The sequence below is a fragment of the Budorcas taxicolor genome, chromosome 9 (assembly GCF_023091745.1).
Source record: "Budorcas taxicolor isolate Tak-1 chromosome 9, Takin1.1, whole genome shotgun sequence".
Classification (NCBI taxonomy): domain Eukaryota; kingdom Metazoa; phylum Chordata; class Mammalia; order Artiodactyla; family Bovidae; genus Budorcas; species Budorcas taxicolor.
Genome location: NC_068918.1, coordinates 80,234,452 through 80,254,610, shown reverse-complemented (window position 1 = coordinate 80,254,610; position 20,159 = coordinate 80,234,452). Strand labels below are relative to the sequence as shown.

At 40.6% G+C, this 20,159-nt stretch overlaps 1 protein-coding gene across 2 annotated transcripts in view; it reads right to left on the bottom strand.

Annotated features, from left to right (window-relative positions):
• Positions 1 to 20,159, bottom strand: part of ESR1 (estrogen receptor 1) — a 281,593-nt gene that overhangs the window by 72,160 nt on the left and 189,274 nt on the right. For both annotated transcript variants that reach the window (XM_052645661.1, XM_052645662.1), the window contains one exon: positions 996 to 1,134. In XM_052645661.1, coding sequence (XP_052501621.1) covers positions 996 to 1,134 — 139 coding nt within the window. The remainder of the gene's footprint in view (positions 1 to 995; positions 1,135 to 20,159) is intronic.

Below are 20,159 nucleotides of genomic sequence, written 5' to 3'. Positions count from 1 at the left end.
AGGCTTCCCAGGAGTGCCGTGATGATTAAATGAGATCATGTACGGAAAGCCTTCAGCGCGGCAGTTGGTGCTGGGTAGGAACTCTGTCAGGGGTAGCTGCTGTTAAGTAATGTCTAAATCCAATTATTCTAAGTAATGACTGAGGAAGAACAATAAGACTCATACTCCGAGTCAACCCAAATAGGACACATGAAACAAGTTAGCACATTTGAAAACTGAATTCTCCGTGTTCACAAATAAGCAAGTTAACTTTTATGAATTCACAAACCTGGAAGTGGCCTTTGGAACTATGATCAAATTTCCTCATTTAATGATGGAAAAATTGGAAGAGGAAATGAAAAGACTATTGTGGTTTGGATGTACGTGAACCAAAAAAAGATTTTAATTACAGGAAAGTTACTCATGGTTTTTTTATATAACACAAGGTGAAGATGGAGTTAGAAAATTACAGTTCATAATGTTATGTGCATGCATGCTAAGTCACTTCAGTCATGTCTGACTCTGTGCAACCCTATGGACTGCAGCCTACCAGGCTCCTCTGTCCATGGGATTCTCCAGGCAAGAATACTGGAGTGGGTTGCCATGCCCTCATCCAGGGGATCTTCCCAACCCAGGGATTGAACTCATATCTGTTAGGCCTTCTGCACTTGTAGGCGGGTTCTTTACCACTAGCACCCCCTGAGAAGCCCTCATAATGTTATAAATACAAGCAAATACATGTGTATACATAAATCCATATATATATATATTATAAACACATATACAATATCCATACGTCTATGTTAGAAATGATAGAGCTAACCTGCAGAGACATCAGGCAGTTAACCTTAGCTATCTGTGAACTCAATTACCCTACCTCACTCGAATTCACCCATTTGTAAACATATCTGATAAAGTTCTTGGAAGTTTCATGGAATGCTGAATAAACAAGCTTCAGTATAAAACTGGTGATTCTCAGGGATGTACTTTCCCCAAGCTACAACTAGGTCACTCACCTGTCCAGGAGAAGGTTGGGAGCAAATAGGAGCTTCCCTGGATGCTCCATGGAGCGCCAGACAAGACCAATCATGAGGATCTCTAGCCAGGCACATTCCAAAAGGTGGACTTGATCGTGGAGGGCCAGATCCACAAATCCTGAAACGGGACAAGAAAACCTGTCTGACTCAAATGAAAAGGAATTGCTGGTGAAATGAATGCAACCAGGGATTTGAATGGTTAGGGTCTATTTTTTATAAGATGTTAAAACATAAACTAGAAGCACACTTAAGAAAATCAAACAACTATTTTTTAAGCCTTGTATATCAATGAACATTAATGTGGCATTTTCTTAGTGTCACCTTTACAAAACTGTACTAACTTATGTAACCCACTTAGCTTTCTATAAAGTTCTGAACTTAAATGGTATTTACATGTGTATGCTTTTTACTTAGGCATTTCTAATAGCCTTATATGATTATTATACTTCATTTCTGTTTCAGTTGAAGATATTTAGGTGTAAGAAATTTAAATTACTTGCATTAAACCAAATAGTTATTGAAGAACAGGCAGGACCAAAGTCACCCGAATTCTACTTCTTTGCTGCATCACTAAGTCATGTGCTTTTTTTTCACACCATGTAAAAGAAAGACTAATAAAATAGCACATGTACATAAATCACTTGGGACAGAAAGAATCAGATGAAAAAAAAAGTGACATTCTGATTTCTTGTTTTCTAATGGCTTATTGAGAGAGGAAAGCTTTTTCCAATCATCACTGGCAATATGGTGGATGCCTACTAATAATGAGAAAGAGGAGGAGGAGAAGGAGAAAAGGGAGAAGGAAGAGGAAGATTAATTCACTGAACCTCCACTATGGGTTAGAAGCAATGCTAAGTACCACCATGCCAATTTTTAAAAGTATTTACTAATACAATAATTTCTAAAGAGAGGAACCCACGGGGATACCATTTTACAGATAGGAAACAAACGTTCAGAGAGTTTAGATACCTGTTGAGGTCAGAGACAGGAATAGAGTCTCCAGAACCTATGCCCTTGACCACAAGTGCCACCACTTCTTGTGAGCTGCAATTGATTACAGACTTTGGATCAAGTGGCTAAATAAAGCTAACCACGCACATTAAGACGTGCCAGAGTGAGTGATCGGGGCATTGCATAAACGAGATGTCCATAAAGTCTGCTGTTTTCCAAATCAGTTCCCTATGCTTTTGCCCGGGGACATCCCATCACATTTCTTTCCTCTCCCTCTCTGCCCTCAGCTCTTTTGTTCTCTCTCATCCATGAGACTGGGTCTAGGATATCCATTTTTCTTTGTCTTCTTTATTCCTTTCTCACTAATATTATACTTCTATTAGTTATCTATGCTTGTATTTACTAAAAAGCCAAAATGTAAGCTCCTTTTCCTTAAGCAGCAGTATTGATGTTTTGCCTACTGAATGTTTCCTCTTGGGAATGTTGGTTAAAACAATCAACACTAAACAATTAACTCACCATTTCTTTCATACTTAAGTGTTCTCTTTCATGAAATCCGTACCACTAAATAGATGAGAAAAACCCAAACTAGAGAAAGACCCTCTAGCCACTATTCCATAACCAAGCCTCATAAATTTTATCTTTCAAATAATGATAAAATTATTTTTCTCCAATATATATGTCCACCACTACTCTATCTATTTAATTCCCAAGAGGCTCTCACCTTTTTGACAAACTTCTTTAACTCAGCATAATTGTTTTGAGACTTACCTATGTTGTTGAATAGAGAAACACTGTAGTTGACTCTTTTCATTGCTGAATATTTCATTGTATGGATATGGGCAATCAATAAATACAATTTTGTTATCTTTTCATTGGATATTCGGTTTGTTTACTTTGTGCTATTACAAATAAAATTGCCATGAGAAATCTATGCACCATTTTTTTGTATGAACGTATGCTTTCATTTCTCCTGGGTAAATATTAAATGTACTATGATTGGAGTATATAGAAGGCATGGGATAGGTATATGTTTAACTTTTTAAGAAACTCTTAAACTGTTTTCAAAAGTGATTGTTCCATTTACTACTAGGGCTGCCTGGGAAGCCTCCCCGCTGCCCCCCTCCCCCTGTCCCCCAGTCAATAGCAATAGATGAGAGTAAGTTACTCCACCTCTTTAGCCAGTAACTGATATGGGCAGTCTTTTTCATTTTAGTCATTCTAGTAGACATACAGGGAAGAAGGCAATGGCACCCTACTCCAGTACTCTTGCCCGGAAAATCCCATGGACAGAGGAGCCTGGTAGGCTGCAGTCCATAGGGTTGCTGAGGGTCGGACACGACTGAGCGACTTCACTTTCATTTTTCACTTTCATGCATTGGAGAAGGAAATGGCAACCCACTCCAGTGTTCTTGCCTGGAGAATCCCAGGGATGGGGGAGCCTGGTGGGCTGCTGTCTATGGGGTCGCATAGAGCCAGACACGACTGAAGCGACTTAGCAGTAACAGCAGCAGTAGATTTACAGAGGTTTCACACTGGCACTATGATTTGAATTAGCATTTCCCTAAAAATTAATGATATTGCGCATCTTTTCATGTGCTTCTAACAGGTCGTTATCTTATACTATATTCACATTAATTATGCATGTATCTGTAAATTCTGCTAGACTATGTACTCATTAGAAGCACAAAATGCATGATTCTATCAAATTATGCCTTTTTAAAGTCTCAGTTTATTACTCCTTCTGCTACATCATTCAGCCACGCCAACAGTGTAGCATTTACCAGAGAGAGTCTTCTCCCTGGAAAGAGTGGGTTTCACTCATTTATGACTTGTAACCAGAAAGAATATGGGCCTCTCTTGTTCATAAGAAAAATTAAAGGATTAAAAAACTGTGACTGGGTTTTAGGACTTGTGGAGAACAAACCCTACACCCTGCAATCTTGCACCCATAGTGTGCACTGGGTCAAAATGGACTAGCCTTGCTAGAAAGAAGCACGGTCTGTGGCAGCAAGGAATGCTTCTTTTTATCAGTAGCCAACATTTAATGGGATAAACAAATTCTAGTGAGCAGTGCTTAAAAGGAAAGCTCACACAGAAGTTTTAATTCTTTGAAAGTTCACCCCAATCTTCTGGGCAAATTCTCGGAGTAGTCTTTTTTTTTTTTTTTTTTAAATTGAAGGATAATTTCTTTACAGAATTTTTTCTGTCAAACCTCAATATGAATCAGGCATAGGTATACCTATATCCCATCCCTTTTGAACCTCCCTCCCACCTCCCTCCCCATCCCACCCCTCTAGGTTGATACAGAGCCCCTGTTTGAGTTTCCTGAGCAATAAAGCAAATTCCCACTGGCTATCTAGTTTACATTAAAAAAAAAAAAATTACCCGGTAAATCCAACTCACTTTCAGAATGTTAACATTCAAAAGGTATTTTCTCTTTTCTCATGACATTCCCTAATTGATGTGGGGAAAAAATAATCATGTGATAATGTCACCCATAATGAAACCCAACCCATGTTATTCTATACCCTCCATGAGCCCCCAGTAATCACACAGGATGAGATTTAGGGGCCATCTCACGAGAAAATAGTAGCCATTGAATCACTCAAGCCTGGGAAACCAAAGGGGCACTTTCTGGTATCCAACCTTACAGATTAAACTGAACCATACTTTCTAATTCTCACATCAGAACTTCAGTGCTATTTAAGTCAGACAGTTTTAGTGGCCTTTGGGGAGCCTCAGAAGCTCACCACAACCATTTGTACCACAGAGGTCTGGTGATTATGAAATCTGTCTGAAGTACGTCTGCTAGTAATAGTGTCCAGCCTGAATCCAGCGGAATTGCTGGGTCCTTCTGTTGAAATGATGTAGATCTCTCAAAAAGAAATAGTTGATTTAATTATCTTTCCCAGCTGTGCATATTGCCTGCAGACAAGGGTTACTATGTCTCTTGCAAAGGATCCTCTGCAAGTTCCTGGGGAAGGGTTGCAGGAAGTGTGCAAAGACTGTCAATTAACCTTCCCAAAGAACGTGAGGGATTCCAAAGAGGGTTACTGGATGGAGTGTCTCCTTTCTTCCAATATACTGACCTCAATATTATTTTAACCACACAGAAGCTAAATGTTCTTTTGGTGTAGAATAAATGTCCTTGAGTACTCTAAATTCATATCCAGTGAAGAAAAATAATGTAATAAATCCCACACAAAATTGTACTGGGCCAACTATAAGCAGAGTACATCATGAGAAATGCTGGACTGGAAGAAACACAAGCTGGAATCAAGATTGCCGGGAGAAATATCAATAACCTCAGATATGCAGATGACACCACCCTTATGGCAGAAAGTGAAGAGGAACTAAAAACCTCTTGATGAAAGTGAAAGAGGAGAGTGAAAAAGTTGGCCTAAAGCTCAACATTCAGAAAACGAAGATCATGGCATCTGGTCCCATCACTTCATGGGAAATAGATGGGGAAACAGTGGAAACAGTGTCAGACTTTATTTTGGGGGGCTCCAAAATCACTGCAGATGGTGACTACAGCCATGAAATTAAAAGACACTTACTCCTTGGAAGAAAAGTTATGACCAACCTAGATAGCATATTCAAAAGCAGAGACATTACTTTGCCGACTAAGGTCCATCTAGTCAAGGCTATGGTTTTTCCAGTAGTCATGTATGGATGTGAGAGTTGGACTGCGAAGAAGGCTGAGTGCCGAAGAATTGATGCTTTTGAACTGTGGTGTTGGAGAAGACTCTTGAGAGTCCCTTGGACTGCAAGGAGATCCAACCAGTCCATTCTGAAGGAGATCAACCCTGGGATTTGTTTGGAAGGAATGATGCTAAAGCTGAAGCTCCAGTACTTTGGCCACCTCATGTGAAGAGTTGACTCATTGGAAAAGACTTTGATGCTGGGAGGGATTGGGGGCAGGAGGAAAAGGGGACGACAGAGGATGAGATGGCTGGATGGCATCACTGACTCGATGGACGTGAATCGAACTCCAGGAGTTCGTGACGGACAGGGAGGCCTGGCGTGCTGCGATTCATGGGGTCACAAAGAGTCAGACACGACTGAGCGACTGAACTGAACTGAACTTATCTAAAGGGGCTTCCCAGGTAGCTCAGGGGTAAAGAATCTGCCTGGCAAGGCAGGGAATGCAGGTTCAGTTCCTGGGTTGGAAAAGAACCCCTGGAAAAGGAAATGGAAACCCACTCCAGTATTCTTGTCTGGGAAATCCCATGGACAGAAGAGCCTGGTGGGCTATAGTCCATCGGGTCTCAAAAGAGTTGAACATGACTCAGCGACTAAACAACAACTATCTATACACATCAAGTTTTGATCCTTTGGCTTGTTTTCCTTATAAAAGGAAGAATAATCTAATATGCAACTTCAGTGAAATCTCCTATCATAACTTAGAGACATCCAACAATGCCTTTTTTAAAAAGTAGTAGAATACTAAGAGCTTTACTATTGCTTTTTTCAATTTCTTTATTTTGAATTGAAGGATAATCACTTTAGAGTACTGCTTTGGTTTCTATGCCTTTCTTGAACACTTGAAAGTCTTACCAATATGAATTGGGAGCTTGTAGCATCTACAGGATATGAACAGAGGCATCAGTGAGAGATCTCCTTACAGTTGACACTTGTGATTCACACCAGTCACTTGGGGACCTTTATCTTAGTGACAGTGACAAGGGCCCCCTGGGGCTATGCAGTTCACACCAGTGGGACAGAATGCATATGTCAAGAGCAATAACAACAGTTGATTGAGAGCAAGTGAAGTCATATGCAAGGAAATCTCATTTTATAAAATGAAACTTCAAAAGACAGTGAACAAGGGCCTCTTCCTCTAGTCTGCACTCACAGGTCTAGCCACAGAGTACCCACGGATAGGATATACTGGAAACAGAAATGCCTCAAGTCCCGTTCCCCACTTGCTGTGTGGACATAGATCTGATGAAGCTGAGGGAGCCTTCTTTCAGAGGGAAAAAACTCTCTCTGTACAGTCAACCAGCTTATTATTTCCAGCCTCATCACCAAGTAAAGATATTCCTGCCTTCTTTCTTGGTTGCAAAGTAACTGTTCTTCCTCCAAGATTTTTAACTGAGTTTTGACTGTGAAAAGAGCTCATGGCATGTCTCCCCCACCCCCTCCCTTGGGCTTCATAAGATCCTCTTCCCCACTCTGCTAAGGAGTGCCATACTAATTGCTTAATTTGCCTTGGCACACAAGAAACATTTAAAGCCTTACCCACTTGTACGGGGTGTGGCAAGACTTTGAAAAGTGTGCCGAGAGCCTAAGGCAAAATGACTAATGTGATATGAATGCCGGTTAAGTTCTGCACTGCGGTTGTATAAAAGATAAACCAGCGTGGCTCTTCAGTAGAGGCATGAGAAAAAAGAATGCTACAGTAATTATATTTCTTATTTGCATGGGATACACTCTATTTAGATGCAAAACAACGTAGAATCTCTCTGAAGAAAAAAGCAACTTTTTCCTGGGGAGCAGTTCTCTCAAAACTCGAAACCAGGTGGTTGGTTCCCTTAGTAAATCCACTGGAAAAAATATTAGTGTCCTGACCTTCAAAAAATTAATCATGTTCTCAGTCATATGATGACCCCAATGTTCTCCAAAATGTCAGTTATAAAATTGCCTGTTGCATTCTTTCTGTATTGCCCTAACTCAATGAAAGAAGATTTAAATAATTCATCTCTTTTCCCCTGATGCCAAAATAATACAAGGTTAAAAAGAAAAAAAGAACATAATGGAACATGAGATTGTAGCACAAAACAGCTCCACATTGAATAAAACAGGATTTCTGGGATAGAACAGATAATATCAGAAGAACCTAGATCCTAGGTCAAACCCTAAGCAGTCTTCACGTCCTTCATTTTGTAATTTTATTTTTCCTTTTCTCCAGAAGATAGTAACTTAATGCCATACTATGAATCATGTACCCCACAGTATAGCTGACTATAACCTTCCCCTGCCAAATAAAATTTTGGTTTCTCTTTTATATGTGCCCTCATTATGGAAGGATCCTCACCCTATATACTTTAAGATGTAAGCACTGAAAAATTCTTTTCAAAGAAAAGAGTTTAAGCCATTTAAGTAATGTCATGTACCGCTCTTACCAAATATGTACCACGGTTACAAAGTAAGAGGTAATCAAGTATCACTTTGATACTGAATCACAGTGCAAGAAATGGGCCTCCTACTGAGCCTGCCCCACTTCCCATCCCATGTGTATTCTGTCTTTCCTCCCCTATAATAAAAAGAAGGTGCCCAGGCCTATCTGGCACAGTATCATGTATCCAAAGCCCTTATGCAAACACTGTCCTAAACATCCACCTTGCCAATACCAAGTGGCCACTTTCCAGAGGCTATCCTTATCCTCAGGCCTGCTTATTAGTTATTTCCAAGTCACCTCCTAAGATGGGACTTTTTTGGAAGTTATACCTCCTCGGTGCTCTGCAACAGAATGAGGAGGACAGAAATAATTAAAAGATTATAAAGTAAAAAGTCACAGACCTAGCTTAAAATTCTTCCTTGGCACACAGCCAGTTATTTAAGGTCTCTGAAAGCTCTTCCCATCTGTAAAATGACCACCTAGGGCTACTGTTAACATTAAGGAGTTAGCAGATGTTCCCAAGTACCACAGTCGCTTCTCAATGAACATTTGTTCTCTTCCCTACTTTATCCTGACATTCCGGAACTCCCCATCCAATAGAAGGGAAGACTGCTTTTGCAAAGCACCAAGAAAAATGATAGTCTTTAAGATATTGTAGATATAGAACTTCGAAATTCAATTGGGCACTTTGTGTTTGTCCTAAGTCACACACACTGTGTTTTTTGTTAATTTTTTTCTATTTATATGTTTAAAAAAACTAATAAAAAGGATAAAAGACTTCCTGGACATCAAATGGCTCTTATGAAACAACATTTTCATGATTTAAAAGTGGAGGGAACAAGAGCATGTGGATTATATTTCTCCTAAAATACATATGTGGAAAAAAATGGAAAAAGAAGCACGTTTGGGGTTTTGTTGTACACAAAGCATTTCAAGATGTTTAGCAAATCCAGAATGCAGCTGTCTTTGTGCATCCCCAAAATAAATGGCTGATGATTTTCTACTGAACTCAGAAAACCACATTGCGCTGCCCCTTATTCACCTTGGGGTAGAGAGAATGGATCTTACCCTGCGGTAACTGCCTGCCTTGGGAAATAAAGTGATGTTCTCAAGGCAATGCTAGGCAGTAAAAACCAGTGGGAAGTGAAGAATTGAATGTGACAAAGTTGATATTTTTAAAATATGTCACATTGAGCATAGTTGACAGCCAAATTAGTTTGGGTAAAGATTGAAGAATTCAGTCCAGAGATTTTAGGGTAAACAAAGGTACTGCCTTTTCAAACTACTGGCGCATCCTTCAGACACCCCTGACTCAGATAGATGGCCATACACTGAAAGAATTAGAGATGATGCAAGTCGTATGCGTGCTCAGCCACTTCAGCAGTATCTGCAGCCTGCCAGGCTCCTCTGTCCATGGCATTCTCCAGGCAAGAATACTGGAGTGGGTTGCCATTTCCTCCCCCAGGGGATCTTTCCGACCCAGGGATCGAACTGGCATCTCTTGCATTGCAGGCGGATCCTTTACCACTGAGCCACCAGGGAAGCCCGCTGGAAGTCAAGGTATCTATATAAACCCATGAACTTTCCAGTTTTGACTCTGCAGCCTGACAAGGGTGCTGTGTTTAAGCTGACATACACCATGAAGACACTATGACATAATTGTTACTTCCTTCAGAACAGGACAACAGAGCTGAATGCATCTTACGCTGAGGATGCTTTTTATATGCACAGATTCGAAGCTTCTGTTTATGGTTCCTCCAAAAGAAAAACAAACAGTGCTGTTTATGGTTATTCTATTACATGTCTTCCCCATTTTTATCTAAGTGAAAGAGAATCCAGAGACAGCTCGCTTGGAAGGACCTGAGATAGTTCCCAGATGTCTCTCTTACAATGCATACATGAGGGAAAGGCTAAATACAGAAGACTGTCTTTCCTCTGAAAATATCTTCTATACAATGAGTAGATTACTCACTGAGACAGAATATCCAAAGACAAAATTACCCTTTTTTTTTAATACTTTTAACAATAAGTAAGGTATGTGATGACAAAGAAGTTGTTCGTCAGGAGAAAAGAATTAATCTCAAAACTATATCTGACTCTAGAAAGAAAAATAAGTCAAGACTTTCAGATATGAGGATCATACTTGAGAATCAAAAAAAATGTCCCTCAGAGAAAACAAAGCAGATGGCAGCTCTACCTTGTTACCAATCCCATCTGTATTATACTCGAAGCTTTGGTTCATGAAGAGATGGTTGTCATGACAATAAGCATTTGAGAAGAGTTCTGGAGAAGCTGATGGATTTAAGAGTGTCTCCTAGCTTCCCAATTTTCCCGACACACACAAATATCCCATCCCCCACATCCTCCCAATAAACAATTCTATTACTTCTTGTATTGGCTACAAAACCATATCCTAATAGTGATGCTATAAAATTTTGCACACTCTCATGTCAAAATCCTCCTCGGAGGGACAAAACAGCTTTTTACTCTGATACAGCACAGCTTGAAAGTAAACTGGTCTTTTATTTTTATTCAGCCAAGCAATTGTATTAACTACAGCTTAATTTTTTTTCCCTTCCAAGCTCAGAAAGAAATCAATTTCAGCTTAAATGAGAAAGGTGGAGGGGGTGGCGTCGAATAAATTATTTTCCAGTTTCTGAGAGGAGATGGCAAACTAAAGAAGGAAAAAAATTAATAAACTATAAAGTACTTAAGACTGTCCTTTGACATGCTTGTCAAATGGACAGAAAAGGCAGCGCTGTGGAGCAATTCTGAGTTCCCTGATAAAGAGCACGGGCTGGCTGCGTTTAAAAGTCAACAAGCACTTGTACCTTGGAACATACATTTTTTTCCTGGCTACCTCGAAGCAGACCTACAGAAGCATTTCAAATAGTACTGTCATCAGTCTGAGTTTTCCGGATAACCGTGGGCTCCCAGTAAACACTACAAATGTCATCAATTCAAAGACTAAGAGGGAAGCAGACAATCTCCTTTTAAGGGCAAGTCCCCCACACAAATGAAAAATGACGATTCCCTCCTGCATCCTCCCTGCTCAAATCCCTCAAGGAAACCCAAGTTGACCCTAATAATTGTAGGGGGGGTGTTCCCTCGTACACGTACACACATACACAGTTGATTTAAAAGCTAGAGGAACACCTGTTGTTGCCAATTACCCAAGGACATCTAGTTCTAGAATGAATGAATTAGGAGCCAAAAAAAAAAAAAAGGCTTATTCTCCGTTTGCTTTAAATTGGAAGGTTAGGATGGGAGTTTTGCAAGCCCAAATCTTCAAGAAGTAAAAGAAATGCTGAGTATCAATTCACATAAGAATACCTCTGCTGAGAAATCAGAGGACAAGGTCCAGGGCCCCATAACAAGAAGAGGCAGGGCTGCAAGTCTTGCGATGTGGAAGCCTGAGGGTCTCACAAGCACGTGGGGGGGATTTATTTAGACAAGACTGCTCCCTCTCCTCCGGTCTTCTCAAAGTGCCCACAGCCCACATCTTTCCATTATCCTACACAAATTTCAGCCCCAGAGAGAACAAGCAACGAAAAGGGGAAAGAATGGATTTCAACATCTTCCACCCCATATCTGAAGTCAATGAACACTGACCTTAGCTACTACACCAGTGTTGAGAGAGGCCAAAAGGAGATAGAAAGTCAGAGACTATATTCCTTTCATCCACGGTGGATCCTTTTATAAGCACAGCCGTTCGTGCCACTCCATTAAATAACCACTCTAAAAATAAAGTGGGTAACTAAGAAAACCTGAGAGATTCTCTAAACGCCAGTTACCGTCAAAGCAAGAATGATTTCATGTTTATGCTAACTCAGTACAGCCCATGGCTTGGTATTGGGTCTCATCAATAATGTTGACTGCCTAAGGTTTACAACAGGAACTACAATAGTATTTTCCAGGGAAAGTAAAGAGAAGCTGCATTGGTTTTCTAAGGCTGCAATTACAAGGTTCCACAAACTGGGAGGCTTAAAATCAGAACACAGCAAACTAGAGTTCTGGAAACGAGAAACTGAAGTCACAGTTGCAGCAGGGCCAGGCTCCCTCTGAAGACTCTGGGGCAGCAGTGTTCCATGCCTTTCTCTCAGCTTCTGGTGTCGCTGGCAATCCTTAGCATTCCTTGGCTTGCAGACGGGTCACTCTCATCTTTCCCCCACCATCACATGGTTTTCTCTGTGTGTCTCTGTGTCTTTTCTCTTTTTATAAGGACACCAGTCATATAAGATTAGGGTCCACATTAATCAAGTAGGACTCCATCCTAACTTGATTCCATCTGAAAATACCATTTTCAAAAGTGAAGTCGCTCAGTCGTGTCCGACTCTTTGTGATCCCATGGACTGTAGCCTACCACACTTCTCCGGAGGTGCTGGGGGTGAGGATATCAGCATATCTTTTGGGGAAGATGCAACTCAACCCACAGCAATAAGAAACTGTAACATTTTACCTCTTACCTGGTCATGCTCAATATTCACCAAATATTTCTTGAGCATCTTCCCTGGTGGCTCAGATGGTAAAGAGTCTGCCTGCAATATGGGAGACCCAGGTTCGATCCCTCGGTTGGGAAGATCTCCTGGAGAAGGAAATGGCAACCCACTCCAATATTCCTGCCTGGAGAATCCCAGGGATGGAGGAGCCTGGTAGGCTACAATCCATGGGTTCCCAGAGTCAGACACGACTGAGCAACTTCACTTCACTTCAACATATATAAACCTGGCAGGAGGCTGGGTACTGTGGGTACAGAGATGGGACAATGTTCTCATTCTCAAAAAGCTCCTAGTCTACAGGGGAAGCAAAGAAAATGAACATGATAATAACAGCAGGTGCCGAGTGCCAAAACATAGGAAAATATCTGAGGCACAGACACCTTAATCTCTGGAGGCTGGAGAGAAGGCTACTCCTTGGGCTACTGCATACACTTTCAGGACTTCAGTGCTCACAGCATTGAGATGAAGTTCTTATTCCTAGGGTTGCTCTCATCTGTGTGAATGCCTGTGCTTTTTAGCATCACTCACCAGAATGGAAACAGACTGCACACAGGGACTACGTCTTGATGACATTTTACGTGCAGTACTTAATGCAGTGCCTGGCTGAGAAAAGGCCCTTAAGAAACATTTCTCAAATGAATCGGGGTGGGGTGGGGAGACATGTCAATGAAAGAGATAATGAGTGGAAGTGAGTTATCTCCCAGTAGTAGGTGTAGCAATCTGAAGGACTTCCTGTAAGAAGGTATCCAGTATCTCAGGGAAGAAGAAGGGGAACTAGTCTCTAGGGGGGAGAAGGAGATGACAAGGTGTCATGGTAGCAAAGGCAGGGGACTGAAATAATTGCTGTGGAATAGGCAGAAAGCAGAGCGGGAGGAAGAGTGAGAGAGACAGAGATACAGACAAAGGGAGAGAGAACGTGCTAATGAGACAAGAATACCTGGAGAATTTAACTGTTAGACCTTCCAGTCTCTAAAAATAAGTCTAAACATGATCATGGATTAAAATAGAAATGTATCTTTCCCTTTAATTGGGAAACTGTCCTTTTGAGTACAGTGTTGCTTATGTCTTAAAAAGTCCATAAAATCTTTGTGCAAACCCAATTTTTAAGGAGCAAGAAGTGAAATTTAAATACCCAGTCCAACCAGAAAAAAAAAAACCAACCACCACCACAATGCACATTGCACATACAGTATTTTTGGAGTACTTACAAGCATAAATTAGTTACAGAAAAGTGAATTTCTTTACTTTTTTGAACATCTACCACGTGTCAGGCACAATATTAATGTTACGGACAAAAATTTCACTGTCTTGGTCTCTGACATCAAAGCTAAAAGAAATGACGGTCCAATTTTTAAAAAGATTGCAATCACTACTATATATAAAATAGATAAACAACAAGGGCTCACTAGGAACTATATTCAGTATCTTGTAACAATCAATAATGGAAGAGAATCTGAAAAAGAGTGTATATATATGCATAAATATTTATACATAAATATATGAATAAAACTGGATCACTTTGCTATTATACACCTGAAACTAATACAACTTTGTAAATTAACTATACCTCAATTATGAAATGGTTAAAAATAAAATAAAAAAGTAATATCTAACATCACATTAGAGGACTGTCCACTGGACCCAACAGGACTGGCAGCTAATCCATAGTGGCAAGCCTTCCTCGTATTTCTGATTCAGGTCTTGATGGCATACTTGATAAAGGGGAGGCAAACCTACAGAGGGACTAGAGAGGGTGGAACATTCCTGGAATTGTTCCTAGACCAGATACGCCAGGGCACAGGGGAGAGGGAGGTGTGGTCAGAAACGGGGCTGGAGAAGGAAGACAGGGCCACATGGTTGCCACAGAGCTTAGGCTTCATCCTGGTGCAAAGAAGAGCCACTGGAGGATTTTACAAATAAGAGTATTAACTAGGGTACTCGTTAAGACTTCATTCCACGAGAATGAACTGAAAGAGACCCACTGAGAAGATATTAAGGAAGGTGAATAAAATGAATTTAGCAACTGATGAGATAAAAAGAGGGAGAGGAGGGGCCCGGCATCTCCGGAGGATCTAGATAGTGGAGTCGGCCATGTGATGGGCAGACAGAAGGAAGAGGAGGTTCACGGGGGAAGGCAGTAAGCGCCGGGTGGAACATACTTACTCTAAGCTTCATAAGGCGCGCCATGTGGAAAAATCTCCTGGTGGTCAGTCTCTCAGTCATGTCTGACTCTGTGACCCCATGGACTATAGCCTGCCAGGCAAGAATCCTGGAGTAGGTTGCCATTTCCTCCTCCAAGGCATCTTCCTGACCCAGGGCTCAAACTCTGGTCTCCTGCATCTCCTGTACTGCAGGCAGATGCTTTACTGCTGAGCCACCAGGAAAGGATCAAGTCTAGTGGATTGCTGAAATAAGAGTCTGAGGCTGAGAAGCCTGGTGCAGCCTGAAATCATAAATTCGGGTTTTATTAAAAAGTAGGTGTGAAGTGAAATCATGTGATTGATAGTATTGATTAGAAAGGATGTGCAGAGAAAAGGACACCAAGATGCCATGAAAAATGCCAGTGCATCAGGAAGACAGCTGTTTGCTCCCCCATACTGAAAACAATGACTTGATAACTTTTAAAAAGAAAATAAAAATCAGCATGGGACTGGCATATGCTTTCTTTATTTTGTACTCATTATGTCCAAAGTTGTTAAACAGATGTCCAGAAAGGGAAAAATAAACATCTGTTATTTACTGATTCCAGAAAAAAAAAAAAAAAAAAAAAAAACAACCTCTGGCCATGCTTTTGACTTTTTATCAAAATACTTTCAATAAGACGAATTTGAAACAGCATAAAATACACTGCTGCCTGGTCATTGCTGGCTGAGAGGCAACACTTCCATCCACTTTCTCACATTAGGAGATGAGCATGAAAGGATCACATGTGTTCTTTTTCTTTAATCCCAAGGGAATCCTGAGGGCAGACAGGGTCCCAGCCTCAAGAAGCTGCTGCAGCTGTGTTCTCCCTCCCCCAGGACCCTGGGAAAGTCCACTTAGACTGCAAATGCAGTCCCGGCCTATGCAATGTTGTCATCTCATGCCTCCCAGCAGACCCTGCACCAACTTCCTCTTCGGGGACAAGAGAGATGGTCTGACTGCACTGAGGGGGCCACCAGCCTTGGAGCCATCCACTGCTCATCCCAGAGGGGAGCAGGCAGAGCCGATGGGGTGGTTTCTTTCTTACAAACCTCGCAACCAGGGTATCAATCTGGAATGACGTTTGAGGAAAATGAAACTCGAAATTGCTTTGTCTATTTTGAGTTCTTGGAACTAAACATATTTTGAACATAACTATTTCTTCTTCTTGTGGAGACCATTGTTGTTTAGTCGCTAAGTCATGTCTGACTCTTTTGCAACCCCATGGACTGCAGCCTGCCAGGCTCCTCTCTCTGTCCATGGGATTGAACCTGTGTCTCCTGCATTACAGGTGGATTCTTTACCAATGAGCCAGCTGGGAAGCACTTTTATGGAGAAGCTGTCTTTATGTTTACAAATTAAAATTAAAGAGAATATCCATGCCAACTAAGTCTGGATTAGTCAGATGTCTAATCTATAACCCCCTGTCATAAACCCAAAGGAAGGACTTTTTTTTTCCTCTCTTTTCTCTTCCTACCACCTAGGAAGCAGTTAGGGTATCCTCCAGGTTATAATGGGCTAAAACTCTTCATCATACTTTCAACTGCTGTTGGTGTCAAGATCAGCTTCTCAAATCAGCCACCAATACACAAAGAAGAGTTGAGCCAGAATTGGACAAGGGCATGAAGTGGCTCTTTTGATTCCAAGAAATTGTGTTTATCATCATAAACATGGATAACACTCCACAAGGAAAATATAATCTGTCCTCAAGACTGTAAAGTCTCTCGTTCCAATTGTTCCAGACAACAAAGAGAATATCATGGGATCACTGAAAAATTCAAAACCACTCCTCCATACCTTTCCCTCCCCACCATACACAAACCAATGGCACATGAGGCAAATTAGAGGGAAGGTTTATGACTATTTAGTGAGGCAGAGGAGTAGAAATGTTTTCTTGGATTCCAGGCATACAGATACGATCACTGAAAATTACATATCATTCTGTCTCATGATGACAGACTAGTGATGGTCCTAAAAGTGAATGAGCTTATTCCAGCAAATTGCTGACTGGACTCTGGTGTGCTCAGGCAATGCTAGAATGAAGAAAAGTATACACAGAATTACGAATATTCTGCAGGATAATTTAATTATGTTTCGTATTTATACAAAGGAAAAAATATCTGTTGGCTACTTTCTTAGAGGTCTGTGTTTTTCAATAGGATTTTTTTACCTTTCCAATGTAGAATTAGAATTATGAAGATGCAATGTGAGATGGGGAGGTGGGGGCAATAGGCTTTGTTGAGCTCAACTTCGTCACTTCCTAGGGATGCCTAGCATAATGTCTGCTTTTAATGTATTGTTTCAATAACTGAATTGCTCTGGGCTTCAGTTAATTCACCTAGAAAATGGGAATGATACTATCCCTACAGTATGTTGTGGTTAAAACTAAAAAAATTGACATTGTCTGGAAAATACTGGCAGTTGACAAATTAATAGTAGCTATCATTGCTTTGGTTCCTTTTGAAAGGTAAAAAATGTGCCACAAATATTATGACATATTTTCTTTTTACACCATGCCCATGCGTTCCATCATCTAAATTTGCAGGCTGAAATACATTTGTGACAAGATTCTTAAACATTTTGCTCAATTTAGAAGTCTGATGAAGTCCATGGACTCTTCTCAGAATAGAGTTCTAAATACATAAAAGAAGACATTTTAAAAATCACAAAATAAAACCAGTTAGACTGAAACTGGGCTTCCCAAGTGGCTCGATGGTAAAGAATTTGCCTGCCAATGCAGGAACAGTGGATTTGATCCCTGGGTCAGGAAGCTCCACTGGAGAAGGAAATGGCAACCCACTCCAGTATTCTTGCCTGGGCAATCCCATGGACAGAGGAGCCTGGCGGGCTACAGTCCATGGAGTCACAAAAGAGTCAGACACGACTTAAGGACGAAACAACAAAGCGATACTGACATTCAGTTCTTTTTTAAGAACTCTGTGGGTCCATGGACCCTGGGTTAAGAATCCCTGGTAGGGGAGTGATTGCAGTCAGTGACTTCCCAGATACACAGAGGCTGCTAATAATTTCAAGCACATCACATTATAGCAGGGAAGTTCTCTTTCTTCCTTCACTTTTCTTGGAATGTTCTCAAAACATTATTGAAGAGCAAGAATATTATAACCTATTGGAATGGTATGTGCATAACAGACAAAGAGATAAGGAAAAAGTTACAATACAGATGTTTAGTTGCTAAGTCCTGTCTGACTCTTTTGCAACCCCGTGGACTATAGCCTACCAAGCTCCTCTGTAGATATGGATCTATTAAAAAAACAAACAAACAAACTGCTACTTAAGAGCATGTACAGGAATGGGCCTTAATGATTCACATTCAGTGACTCACTTCATAAGCTATTAATACTAAGGGAAACCATTTATACCCTTACTTAGCTCAAGAATGTCTGTGAAAAATTTATCAGGATTTGAAGAGTACAGGAAAATGGCAGGTCTTAAAATAAAGAGGTAATTTAATGAATTATAAAATGACTTTGAGATATCAAAAAGCATATTCTATTTATTTTTTAAGAGAGTAAAATCAACCATGAAGTTATATACAAAATAGGCAAAACCTCAAAAATACATGCTCTTCAACTTTCATATCTCTTATAAAGACGTCTCAGATATGTGAGCTTTTCTCCAAATGTAACTGGCCAGCTGAGAATTGGCCAGGGGGACAGGACTCCCCACTTGGTATTCAAGTTTGACACAACCATTATAAGGGGTGGCCAGGACAAATGAGGTAAGAAACGGCCACCCAGTCCACTTTGAAGGACTTCTAATATTCTTTAGACACCAATAAAATTCAAATTTTAGGATTAGAAACTGATAGTGAGGCCAAATCATCTGAAACACACGCAGGTGTGTGATAGGATTCTGCTTGAAACACAATGAGAATGTGAAGAATACCTAAACTTCAGAATGTGAGCTGGCAGGAAGCAGAAAGTTCTTAGTCATAAAAGCATGAAGACATAAAAACAGTGCTCAGTCTTGGGAGAACTGATTATATTTGGCTAAATAGACCAACGATGTCATCTTTATCTGAGGTTTGCAAAACTGTGTGTGATTAATGACACACCTTCAGAAAAAGGTAATTGATTTTCATTTTACATCAGGTTTTTCATCCTTTCTGTCAGCCTTTGTCCAGTTCTAGAAGATACCACCCTTCTAATGCATGAACTTACTGGAGGGGAAGATGCAGGCTCACTCATCTTTCTTTCCCGCAAAGAACCCAGAACAGTGCTTTTCACAAAACTAACATTCTAAAAGATTCTGAATAAATGTTTGCAAGGGTATTGTTGCTGTTGTTTGGTTACTAAGTCATGTCCAACTCTTTGCAACCCCATGGACTGCAGTCTGCCAGGCTCCTCTGTCCATGGGATTTCCCAGGCAAGAATATTGGAGTGGGTTGCCATTTCCTTTTCCAGGAGATCTCCCAACCCAGGGATCGAACTCACTTCTTCTGCATTGGCAGGTGGATTCTTTACAACTGAGCCACCAGAGAATTCCCCTTGCAAGGGTCTAGGAATCAATTAAAAAACATAATGCTGATTTTATTGGCAACTATAATATCCTAATGGTAGAGTCTCTTGGGCTAGGCCTCAATATCTTTGTGGCTATATGTAAATAGGATGTTTACACATACAATTTACCTAGCCATTTACTACCTCCCTTTTGGAATGACTCAGAGAAATCACAACGAGAAAAAGAACACTCTTAACTACACAGAAAATATGAAAGCAATACATCTGAAAGCAAATAATCTTCCTAACAACAAAATCCTAGCAAATACCAAGGAGGGCTGGGATCCCCTCAGCACTTACAGAAGACTTCAGAAACACCTCCAAGCGCCCTTTCCTTCCCCCTGGCTTTCAGTGGCCTGTTTGTTCATCTTTTCAGGATGGTGGTAGCATTTCTAAAGTTTTTCCATTCCCTTTTCTTTTATTTCTATGTTTTTCTCTTCTGCTACTCCATCCAATGGACTTTTAGCAAAGTGAGTTTGATTTGAATTGTGAATTCTAACAAAAATTTCAAATCACTTTTGCCCTGCTAAAAGCACAGTCAGTGTCAAGAAAGAGGCAGACAGTGTATTTTATGCCGTTTTCGAATTCGTATTATTGAAAGTATTTTGATAAAAAGTCAAAAGCATGGCCAGAGTTGGTTGAGAAATAAATTCCTGGATCAATCAGCTTCCAGCAATCATAGCTATTCTGCACATTACTTCTCAGGGTACATTTTTCTTCTGATGCATCAGTATTAGAGCTTGTAGTGGGTTACACTTGTCCATTTGAAGTTCTTACAAGCTACAATGTTAACCTTCTGGGATACTTCGTATCCTCTGTCTCGCCCTACAACACTGGGACTGAGACTGAAAGGAAGAAAACAGCT